Consider the following 13059-nt stretch of genomic DNA (forward strand, 5'->3'; position numbering starts at 1 on the left):
AGACTGGGGAAGTTTACAGGAAACTGGGGGACGGGGGAGGTTTACAGGAAACTGGAGGGCTGGGGAGGTTTACTGGAAACTGCGAGACTGGGGAAGTTTACAGGAAACTGGGGGACTGGGGAGGTTTACTGGAAATTGCGAGACTGGGGAGGTTTACTGGAAACTGGGGGGCTGGGGAGGTTTACTGGAAACTGCGAGACTGGGGAAGTTTACAGGAAACTGGAGGGCTGGGGAGGTTTACTGGAAACTGCGAGACTGGGGAGGTTTACTGGAAACTGGGGGGCTGGGGAGGTTTACTGGAAACTGGGGGACTGGGGAGGTTTACTGGAAACTGGGGGAATGGGGAGGTTTACTGGAAACTGGGGGGCTGGGGAGGTTTACAGGAAACTGGGAGACTAGGGAAGTTTACAGGAAACTGGGGGACTAGGGAAATTTACTGGAAACTGGGGGACTGGGGGATTTACTGGAAACTGGGGGACTGGGGAGCTAAAATTTATACTTGAAACTTGGAGACTGGGGTGGTTTAGTGGAAACTGGGGGACTGGGAGGTGTAGTAGGGACTGGGGACTGGGGAGGTTTAGTGGAAACTTGGAGACTAGGGAGGTTTACTGGAAACTGGTTGACTGGTGAGATGTACTGACTGGAAACTGGGAGACTAGAGAGGTTTGCTGGAAAATTGCCTTCGAATTTAATGTAAAGTGAAATATTACATTTACTTCTGACGGCTGAAAATCGATTCAGTGCTCGCTGATGCTATGCGTCTGGAACTGATTATGGTAGTTTCACAGCTCTCGTTAAGCGGCCCAAATATCTATCATTTACAAATATACTCCCGGGAAAAAGAAAGTGTACACTTGGTTTTGACAAAAAAAGACAAACGTTACCAAAACATTACTAGACTGAAACCAGGTCCAAACAAAAGGCCCATAACACAACTATGATACCCGTATCAAATACTTCACCGTCGAATGACCATTTCTTGTTTGTTTCCTCTTAAACCACGAAATGTGTGTATACTTTCTTTTGCCCGGCAGTTTACACGCACGCACGCACGCACGCACGCACGCACGCACGCACGCACGCACGCACGCACGCACGCACGCACGCACTCCCACACATACATATGCGCATGATATAAACCCTGTACCCATTCGACCCATAGCTTCATTTTGTGTCCGATTCGAAATAGGAGTCGCTAAAAATGCAGTCCGGGTCAGCATTGTTCTTCAGCAACCCATAGTTGTCGTAAGAGGTGACTAACGGGATGGGTGGTCAGGCTCGCTGACTTGGTTCATGCATGTCGTCGTATCCCAATTGCGTATATATCATAATAGGATGGAGATACCATACACTGTTTGTTTGTTTGTTTGTTTGTTGTTAAACGCCCCGCAATATTCCAGCTTTATGACTGCAGCCTGTAAATAATCGATACTGGATCAGACAATCCAGTGATCGATATTGTGATCCAAGTATCCGAGCCTGACCCCCCGGTACGTTAAGTCGCTCCTTAAAGCCAGCATAGGTTGCTGGGAAGTAATTCTAATCCGACATCCCCACGGGGTATAATACCCAGGACTGTCGGGGATGACTGGATTTAACGTCCCTTTAACATTGTGTCAAATATTTCCCGGCGTGTTAGCTTTTGATGGAGGAAAACACAATGTGATGCAGGTTTTCATAACGCATGGTGCTGATAGATCTGGGCGAATCTAAGATTCGAACCAAAGGATCACCGGATCCTGGCACGTCTAAGGGCCACAACGTTGAGAGCCATAGTCCACCCGCCACATTTTAAGCACTGCAATTCATATCCAGTGCATAGGCCCATACTTAATCTGATTCTCAGACAAAATGATTTATCGATCAGTTCTAAAATTTAAATTCTAGAACAAAGAGTCGGTTACAAACAAATGATCAAAATATAAAAAGTGATTTTTATTTTTTTCCCTTTGCAATCATAAATTGAGGTAACCATATGGTTTAATCCCCGTGAAATCGACACCGTCGATTGTCCGTGTATATGGAATATTTAATAAGTGTTAAGTAAAACGTGCTCAAAATGCTGTGGTCGTCCTTTGATCGATGTCGATCGTGGTGGCCACGTTACTGACCAAGAACACTGAACATAAATGCGACGAGTCTTGACATTTGACCCACTCGCTGAGGTAGAAACAGTGTGGTTTAAACGCCAGGAAGTAAGTGAGGCAAGTGTAAGACAAAAAACAGCTGTCAGTAAAAATGCATACGATACGACCCTGAAACATCCCTTCCGGTTCCAACCCTACCAAAGATTCTTAATACGTTCGGATCACTTATCCTTTTACACGACATGATGTCATGAAATGCACGAGGTAAATACTGTTTTGAAATGATGCTCATACAGATGAAATTCAGAATTCATTAAGGAAATTGCCACATCGGACACACCGTCTTGTATAGAAAAGTCCACTGACTTATCTCCGTCTCCTTGGGATTCGATGGGCTAGTGATTTGAGTTCAGGATTGGTATTTATAATTATTTTGGGATGACACGTGTTGTGATAAATGTCCAAACACTTCCAGGAAACGAACACAAAACCAAAACATATCTCCAGCGAATCAACCGTTTCGATACGATCATATTTTAGCAAAGCGGTTTTGTTTTCAGTGATGAATGTGTGCAAAACCAATCTCATTAAAATCAGATCTTTGTTCTCGCTACCGCTAATAAAGCATTGTTTAGCGGTAGCAAGAACTACGAACTTAGATCTTTGTTCTCGCTACCGCTAACAAAGCGTTGTTTAGCGGTAGCAAGAAGTAAGATTTAATTTTAATGAGATTGTTGCAAAACAGAACCTAAGTTTTGAAAGTTCGACAGTTTACACTAGAATCATCATTGTGAATATCCAAGAAATGTATATTATCTTGAACATTGATCCTTTCCGTTGACCAGTCACTCGGTAATATCCAGAGTTCATCTCTGCTCTTCGAAGTTCAACTCACTGTTCGACTCCGTCATCACAGCATCTCCAGGATCCCCCGTCACTTCAACAAGGACGGACCTATTTGCGTCCATACCCGCGTTGTCAGGCTCACTGCCCGCAACGGTGGAATACCCAGATGAATTTTCTGACACAAAACACTCGTTCGAGTCACTTATGGTTTTTGAAGTCTGTGGGTGCATCATGGTGTATTGCCTAGCTGTAATATGCGTGTCCACAACGCGTTCAAAGTCTCCCTCCTCTTCACACTCCTCAAACACGTGCGCCTCGGCAACCTCCAGTGTTATAGGGCGCGACGCTGAGTGTTGCATCCACGTCATGTCCGTCGCGGCCGAGGAACAGCTGGACTCTAAAAAATTGGACGCTTCCAAAGAATCTGATGAAGCCTTTTTCCAGAAGCGTCGTTTCTTTCTCCTGGAAAGTAGTTCGTTGACTTCAGACGTTGACATAGACTGTGTGTCACTTTTGATTGAACCTACAGTCGAGGTTGATCTCCCTTGAGGAAACTGACTCGGAAGTCCGAGTTCGATTCTGAGTCTTTCCTCCTCCCGATAAGAACAAGCAGCCGCCACCATTAGCCCTATGATGCCGGCAATAAGCACAATGGGTCCCACGATATGAAATATTTCTTTGTATGCAAAGAAGAATGAATTCTGTCCCAGACTTGAGATTGAGCTGCAGAGCAGTGCAGCGGAGCTCGCGAAGATGGCGAGCAATGAAGGCACGTACACCTTCTTCCAACACTTCAAGCGTTTGTCGCTCTCAAGCCTCTTCAATTCTCGGCGACGATCGGCACGTCGTCTCGCGTACTCAACGTCCTTGAACACGTCCTTGTCATCCTTGTACAGTTCGAACTCCTGCACGCGACGTGATAACTGCCTTTTGAACTCTCCCGGCATGCTCTACTAAAGGACGGCGGGCGTTCAGACATAGCAGCAGTAGCTGGAACAACTGGAAGAGAACAGACGACAATTAGAAACGGGCATTTTTAATTTGTAGCGATTTGGACAAATATGCGGTTAATCGTTTGAAATCGAACAATGTTATTGTTTTCAAATAAATATAACCTCCATAGTACTCCTTTTGCGAAATTGGTGATTCCTAATAAAGAAAATGTCCAAAATTGACTAAACCGTAAATTCACGGAGAGATCTTTAACAACAGGCCTGCATACATAATCGTCTGTAACAAATAAGTGACAATGCACTCCGTACATCGTATCAGACCACCATCAACACCTAGGGTTGCACTACGCTGTTTAACGGGTCAGCAGTCACAAGCCCAAAGCAACACCAAGTCGTTCACGCTGTCCTCGCTGCTAATGAACACACTGACTGAGTACACTCTACCAGTTACAAGTCAGGCTGATGTTTGACACGGTCGTGCATAAATGATGTGGAGATGGTAGAAAGGTGCTGCTGAGGATGGAACGTGGTCTTCAAACGTCGCAATCTGATCACAAAACAGATGCGAGAGAATGAGAGTTGGCCAGCCATGGGTATATTTAATTGTCGGAGTGTACATTCACTGGAGGAGAAACAGATATGGGAATTGCCTGACTGGACCCATATTGGACCTACAGTGCTTGTTTCCCCATCAGCCAACGGCTTGACTAAGTAATGACGAGTCCCAGTTGACGGTATGCATGCATGGCTCAGGTACAGCGACTCACTCACCTGCGTGGTTAGGATGACGATGGTTGTATTCTGCACATATCGGATATATAATGTAGGGATAGCGTTAAGCCCTTAACTGATGATACCATCGAATAGTTCATGACTACCTCCATCACTAAAACTACTAAACTGTTATTTATCACGACTGCCACTACCACTACCACTACGACTACCACTGTTTTTAAACAATAACTACTACTTCTACTGTTCGTAGAGCTACTACTATACTATACTGTTACTAATGATAATACTGCTATCGCTATGTCTGCTACTACTACTACTGATGCTACTACCGCAACTACTACTACTGCTAGTGCTACTACTACTACTTCTACTACTACTACTACTACTACTACTACGACGACGACGACGACGACGACGACGACTACCACTACTACTACTACGACGACGGCGACTACTACTACTACTACTACCATTACTACTACAACTACGACAGCCATACTAACAGCCATCACTACAACAAATATCAAGACAGATAGTGTCACCAGGACCGCAACAGTAATAACTCCACTGCTGGTATCACTGCAAAGTTGTTTGTTCAGCGTTGCAACATTCAATGCCTCCGTAAAGCTTTCAAAACGTTTCAGCGTTGACATAAATTTGACACTATTTTGACTTGTACCATGTAAGAAGCAACAGTTGATGTGGTAGTGAAATGGGGTTTAACGTCGCGTTAAAGTGGCTGCTTGTACTATTCCGGACTAATGCCGGTTTTACTGAGCTAGCCGGCTGTGATACCATGCCGCAGTTTAACGTGGATACCCCACTCAGACACAGTATACTTAAAGGAAGTGTACACGCAAAAATCACTTTCTTTCTTTTTCTAAAACAAAACGCAATTTTAGAATTAGTTAGTATCTGTGTTTGAAAATATACGCTCATTTTTTTCACAGTGAAAGTAGGAAGCTCACAATAGTGTTAAAATGATATGTCGTTATGAGGCCTTCGTTTTACGAGCGAAATAGGCCTGAGTTATCCCCCTTAGATTATGACGTAATTGGTGCCAATTCAACTGGGTCCCTGTCTATTCTCAACGCAAAAGATATCAAGGACCAGTTTGCGGTAAAACAACATGGCCTACGACACACTCCGGCGCAGTGGTGACTCAGCATAACACAATTCTGGCTGGCATCTGAGACGCTAGAATCACAAAACTGTACCTACACCACGTGAAGCGGCTCTAACAAAGCATGATGACGTCATAATGTTTATCAATTGGCACCAATGACGTCATATTGCAAGGGGCATAAGCCATGGTGTTTTTGTTATGGAAATAGAACACTTGGTAAATGTAAAAAATATAAATCGTTTTAATGCAAAAAATATGTTAATTAAATATGATGTTTTTATATTTTTGTCTATGACACTTCTATGTTAACACTTTAAATGTGGAAAAAGTACAAGAAAAATTGGTTCATTTCCGTGTGAACTTGCCCTTTAACTTTCCTGTTGAAGTACTGCTGAGTCCGACAACAACACAACAAAGCGCTGTCCCTCTACACTATATATTTGCATTTTAATAAAGAATTCAGTGAGATTTCAGATTCCCCTAAGAAAGAATGGTGGTATTGCATTCTCGTTTCATTTCAATAATAAATGCTACTCGACAACAACAAACGAGTCCGAGGAATTACTCACAGGCAAAGGTTGAAAGTAGTCGGAATTACAATCCCTTTTGTATGAACTTGATCGCCTGTTTGCTTTTTCTGTGCGGTGAAAAACATTATTTATTGATAAACAGACTGTACATTCCGTGCATCTCTATTGCAATATACTGGGGATCCAAAAGCACTCTGATCAATAAGATGTACATTGCCTTGATCATCCATCTTCCCGAAGCAAGGGAGTTAACTGGCTATGGAAGTCCAGTTTCCACCCTTGCCGAACAAGGCTGGCATTCCGGAGTTACATTTTGATTGGACTGACGATCGAGTCTATGCATAGGCCAATCAAAATCGCGTAACGAACTAGACATTCGGTACGGTTACAACATGGACTTCAACGTGCAGATGCCCGTCGACTGCAGGGTTTGCAAACTCACGTGTACCGTCAAATGGGCGTCGACAGATATTTTGCAATTTTGTATGTTTTTAATCAAGGTGATCAAGTTTGTTGATGCACTTCGCACGGTAAGACCCGTTTTATTACAATATATATCTTGAAGCTCGATCAGATCGTCTTGAGCGCCGCCATTTTGTTTGAAGTAAATGCAGGCATTATGAACGATGGAATCTTATTGGTCAATAGAGGGGCATAGAAGGACATAACTCGTAATAGGCACTGGTGGCACTGCGATCGAGCCTGGAAATTACAGCCAAGCTCGACAAGGGTGACAACTGGACTTTTATAGTCACTTAACGCTCTTGCCTCGGGAAGATGTGGTCATCTGAGTAATGGAAGTCTGAAGTGTGAAAAGGCAGGCATGGTAGGGTAGTCCCATGGTTGGTGTGTTCGCTGGTGAGGACTGGGTTTGATTCCTTTATGGAAACAATATGTCACTATTGTTACTGACACTCGTTATGTAAATGTAATGTAAGGGTGATGTGTTTGTAGTTTATCGCCACACTCAACACTATTCCAGCTATATGACGGCGCCATGTAATTAATCGATAATGAACCAATCCGGTGACTGATCTTATCAGCAACTATCGATACCGTCGTGATAATATGACACAATCCACCAAGTCATCGAACCGGACCACCCAATACACTACGTAGCCTCACACGACCAGCATATGTTGCTGGAGACACACCTAACCCGTAATCTCCCCGGGGAGACTATTCATGAAGAAACAGGTGAAGTATGAAAAGATGTTCTGTCCCTCCTGATGGCATAACCAGATCAAATATGCTTAGAGGAGTGATAGAGTGAGTTGGGATTAACGCCGCTTTTGAAAGGTATTTCAGTCATGTCACGGCGTGTCAGCTTAATGTGGGAGGGAAGCCAGGGTGATACGGGTCTCAAACGTTTAGCGCTTGAAACACATGAGTAAAACAAGAAACAATTCGGGGCGAAGCGGGATTCGAACTCACGAACATAGTTTTCTGGCGTGCCCAAGGGACGCAAATCTGCACAGCAAGAGTGAGTGAGTGATTTGGGTTCAACGCCGCTTTTAACAGTATTCCAGTTATATCACGGCGTGTCAGCTTAATGTGGGAGGAAAGCCCGAAGTGATGGAGGTCTCTGACGTTTACCTCTTCGGTGAAACCCACGAGCACGGGTATGGTGCTGACAAAACTAGAAACATAATTGGGGCGAACTGGGATTCGAACCCACAATCATAGGTTTCTGGCGTGCCCAAGTGACGCAACTCTGCACAGCGAATCGCGGCACCTTAGACGACTGGGTCACCCGTGCCCCCTCTGCACAGCAAGAACAGTTCGAACGAACACACCATCTATGTTTCTAAGATACACTCCCGAAGGTATATACTTCAGACACTTTACAGCTGCAGTTTTCTCTTTTTCACGAACCTCCACACGCCGGAGAATTGAATAACTGTGATATTCATATAATTTTATAATAACTGCAAAATGCCTGTCTATTTGATTCAGGTACTCGTATAATTGTCTATTTCAACTACACCCACAGTTACATCACGGCATGTCAGCTTAATGTGGGAGAAAAGCCCGAAGTGATGCATGTCTACCGCCATGGGTGCTGACAAACCTAGGAACATCATCAGGACGAATTTGGGATTCGAACCCACGATCATATATGTTTCTTGTACTCGTATGGTGTGACATGGTGTGTCTCCTTAGGCAAGTGACTTTGTTCGAAATGTGCATCTTTTCACTCAGCAGTGAATGGGTACCCGACAGGAACCTTACTGGCAGCTTGGGTTGTATACTCTCCAGGGAGCAAAGACAATTAAGTGCACACTGATAATGATGTTTTCGCGCTTGATCAAATATACCAAGGTCCATTCGTGACCGCTCGTATTATTCCGGGACAAGACAAAAGCCGGTTACGGAAAGGGACGAGTGGTGACGAATAGCATAGGTCATTCCATACCCATTTTTTTTATTCAGGACGAATTGTATACTCCGGATAAACGAGGTTTCACTGTATGGAAACAGTTGTTTCTTCTCAAATTCGTTGTGATCGTACACGTATCACATACCAATGTTTACAAGCACAATTATCAAGCCTCAAATAAATAGCACACACTCCAAAGTCATACACAATATTTACAATACTCAAAATGACTCCCACACAGTGTGAACTTCCGATGACTGCCCCCGTTGACCGTGCCTGGTCTCGTGACGAGGAGTATAAATACATCCTATTGTCACAGGAGTCACTTGATTGAGGAAGTACTTAACACCAGACATGTCTTTGAGTGTAAAGTGCATACGTACTCCGTGCACGACAACGCCAGAGGAGGGGGGGGGGGGGGGGGGGGGGGGGGGTTTGACTCCCCGAGTGCTGTGATATAGATACAAATGTTCCGACCGTCCACCCGATAACACAAGCAAGTCTTCCCTTTGATAACAAGAATCGTTTCCTTTTTGTAAAGGACTTCTGAATTCTGAATAAGATCAGGTAGCCTTTTAAGATCATTCGTCATGTCCAGCAAACTCAGTAAAACCTGATATATTTAAAAAAAATTCTAGAACAAAATGTTTTTTTAATTAAAAAACAAAACAAAATGGTCTTTCTGCATTCTGTACCAAGGTGAGGTTTTGTCCCAATTTCAAGACGATTCATTGAACCTAATTGTTAACATCTTCCCTTGTCATATACACCGATATTTATTCAGTGGCAAGGAGAACAGTGATATGGTAAAGGTAATGGCGATATGGACCAAATGTATCAATTTAATAATTGTTTACAAGAAAACCACAAATTTATAAACAAGAGGAGTAGATGCCGTTTTGATGAGTATTGCATTTATAACGAACCCCAAATTTCACATTTTCATTTTCATTAAACAGCTGTACATCTTCTACCAGGATTGTCTTGTTGTTTGTTTGTTGTTAAACGCTGCACTCAGCAATAATCCAGCTATATATATAACACTGGTCTGTAAATAATCGAGTCTGGACCAGACAATCCAGTGACTGACAACGTGACCTGTGAGGATTGATAAAAACATTCCATCTAACTAAATTGCTATCAGAATTTAAATTTGAAAAAATTGTCAAAATCTCTTTAATGTGTAGAAACCATATGTGGTCAGCCTAATCCCAATCAAATTCACCAAAATTTTAACAAAAGTACAAATCACATGATCACAGGCACTAATCAACTGAGTGTGGTGAGATGTACAACGGTAACAACCTCGCGCCCACGTCACACGGGATGTAAACCAAGGGTGGTATTATCTCGCGTAGCGTGTCCACATATACATGTATAACACGATGTGCCTAGTCACCACGACCAATCTCTGACGACGTGACACATAGCTCATGGATATTATGTCACCTGAACGCTCCCGCCGGATGATTCATTTATCATTGATTCCCATGGATAATTCTCCACTGCACTCTCCTGTTATTACGTGACTAATACGTCAAATATTGATAATTCTATAATGGCGGACCGCCTCCGTGATCTAGTGGCAGAGCGTCCGCCCGGAAAGCTGAAGGTCTTATCCAAAAGACGTAAAGAAATGGTATTTGTTGTTACCCTGTCTTGCGCTCGGCGTTAAGGGGCTAAAACAAAGGCTGATCGGCTCGGAGTCAGTATACTGTGTCTAGTGGGGTATTCATGTTAAACTGCGGCATGATATCTCAGTGAGCTAGCAGTATAAATCGGCATCAGTCCGGACTAGTACAAGCATCCACACACACACACACACACACACACACACACACACACACACACACACACACACACATGCACGTCGCTACATAAGTGCAATAATCTTGGACGCGACGTTAATCCCCATTTCACCTCACCTCCAAGGCGTGGATCGTTGCCCTTGCAATAACCACTAAAATACAGAAGCAATATTCCAGTGGGGATTCCTGGCTGGAATAGGTCCCCAGCAGCCTACATAGACATTAGAGGCGACTCAATGGATCGGGTTGTCAGTGGGGCTGGGATGAGGTAACTCGGGTATCCGGGTCGGGTGGGTACTGAGTTGGACCCGGGAACCCATAGGACTACCCGGACCCGTGGTTAGTCATGTGATATATTGTTTAATGACAAAAATTATCTAGAACTCTACACTACAAGTCACTAATGTTTGCATTTCTTTCTGATTATGCACCCATTCCTTCTGACTTTTCATATGGTTGAATAAAGATATGACTTGAGTCAACTTCAGTGTATGCATGACCAGATCGTTTAATACATGTAAATACGTTTCCCAATCGGAGATTTTGTATCTCATGAGACCTACAGTGGGTACCCGGGGAGGGTCGGGTAATAGGGGGTGGGTACCCGGGTAGTAAATTTGGACTCGTCCCAGCCCTAGTTGTCAGGCGTAGTGGCTTCGATTGCATGTCATCATACCCGTACAAGACGTTGATCGTTGCTCATACTATAAATCACTGGATTGTCTTGTCGAAATTCGATTACTTAAAGGCCGCCGTGTTATATATCGAGTGTGACGTTAAACAATAAAGTAATGCAATATTGCTGACTGTGATTTACAACAGTACTAACATCAGTGATGCTGACGAGTGCCTTTCGTCCACGTCATCGATAAAACAATGTGGTATTGAAGTAATTGATGACCCCTTATACATCAAGCTTGTCGTAAGAGGCGACTAACGGGATCGGGTGATCAGGCTCGCTGATTTGGTTGATGCATGTCATCGATCCCAATTGCGTGGATCAATGCTCATGATATCTATCACTGGATTATCTGGTCAAGACTCGATTATTTACAGACCGCCGTCATATAGCTGGAATATTGCTGAGTGTGGCGTTAAACAACAAACAAACAAACAAACAAACTCTCTTGTAGCACAAGTTGGTCACTATGACCAAAGTTCGGGTATCACTGAGGCCGTCACACACGGCGCACCGATGTTATAGTACCGCCTCTGTGGTCTAGTGGATAGAGCGTCTGTCCGAAGAGCATGGTATCTCGATGGGCTAGGACAATACAACCGGTAATAGTCCGGACTAGTACAAGAAGCCACACACCCCTTTAACACACACATACGTGATACGTGTTCTTATATTTGCAATAATCTTAGACGCGATGTTAATCCCATTCCACCTCGCCTCATATGCTATAGTAGTTTTCCAATAGGGCTTACAGGATGTTGGAGTAGCTCGTAGACTCGGGGTCGATCCCACACGTGCTGAGACAATTTATAGTTCCCCGCTCTGGCATTGCCTGAATATTGCCCAAATGCATAACGCCACACATACTTACTGTCCCATCCGTCAACGTGTCCAAATGACGATACCCGTGCTGAGATTTAGGTAACTCACCTGCAATTGTTGGCAGATTGAAAGACGTTTCTTGAAAGAACACATACACATGCAACGGTCATTATTCATCGTCTCAGAATATGAAGACAAATCATTGGGACGTGTATATTGTTCCAACTTATGTGTTCGTCTTTAGTGTAAGGCATCGTCTTTGCATTTGGCTCTCTTGACTCTTTTATAGCTCAAGAAGAAACGGAACAATTGTCCATCTCGTTTCTTCTGATGTGCCCTCAACACTGAGCAGTTGTTATTGTCCTTGAACCTATTGCTGAGGTTTATGACATGTTCAAGAGTTAATCAGCGGTCATAGGGATAGTTACGGTTGATCTGACAGATTAATTTACCTTTGCTAAATAATGCAACCAGCTTAAACATAATAACCGGACGTGCATGGGACGGATCAGGGGTATAGGCGTACGGAGACGAAGGCAAGCTGTTTATACCGTATGTGTTACATATATACTTTCAAATGTAAATATATTCACCAATGAAATGGCTAATGTTCGTCTGAGTTGGCAGTGTTATACAGAACTATATACTTACCTCGTCTTGGACCCTTGACTTCAAGAGGGATATCAGACTGTCTTGATAAATATCCTTTGGATATCCATGAGTATGCTTATATCAACACACACAACGCGCAGTTTCACCATTTCCATCCCTTCTGCGTCGTCAGACGACATTTAGTTTTGACGTCTGCTTGTTCCCGCCTTTTCCCTTGACTCGGAACGGCCTTCCCTCCCCCTCTTCTCCCCATCCCGTTCAATGGTGTAGCTGCCCAACACGAGAGGAGGTATGTTCACGCACGCATCGAGTCACGGCAGTCGGATCGCAGGACTGACACAAACATGCATTGAGTAATCAGATTTTTTTCACCAGCTGAAGTGAAGTCAGGAGGGTCGGGCGTTGTATATTAAAGTCAAGTTTGGACGATTGCCCACTAGCTCTGTTTGTCCTGTATCAATGAAGCGTTCCTCGAGCACAG

General features: G+C 43.8%; 1 protein-coding gene across 2 annotated transcripts; it reads right to left on the reverse strand.

Annotated features, from left to right (window-relative positions):
- Nucleotides 1–1922: 1922 nt before the first annotated feature.
- Nucleotides 1923–13059, reverse strand: LOC124134278. Of its 2 annotated transcripts, none has more exons than XM_048392151.1 (2): nt 12620–13059; nt 1923–3940 (listed from the first exon to the last, which is right to left on the reverse strand). In XM_048392151.1, exon 2 carries the CDS (start codon nt 3878–3880, stop codon nt 2954–2956), a length of 927 nt encoding a protein of 308 aa, XP_048248108.1. In that variant the 5' UTR covers nt 3881–3940; nt 12620–13059; the 3' UTR covers nt 1923–2953. The 2 variants fall into 2 exon arrangements, with proteins under 2 accessions (XP_048248108.1, XP_046354966.2); XM_046499010.2 differs by lacking the exon at nt 12620–13059 and adding an exon at nt 12075–12309 and having other exon boundaries at nt 1923–3932.

Source organism: Haliotis rufescens, unplaced genomic scaffold (assembly GCF_023055435.1).
Source record: "Haliotis rufescens isolate VD_foot unplaced genomic scaffold, xgHalRufe1.0.p SCAF_11, whole genome shotgun sequence".
Lineage (NCBI taxonomy): Eukaryota > Metazoa > Mollusca > Gastropoda > Lepetellida > Haliotidae > Haliotis > Haliotis rufescens.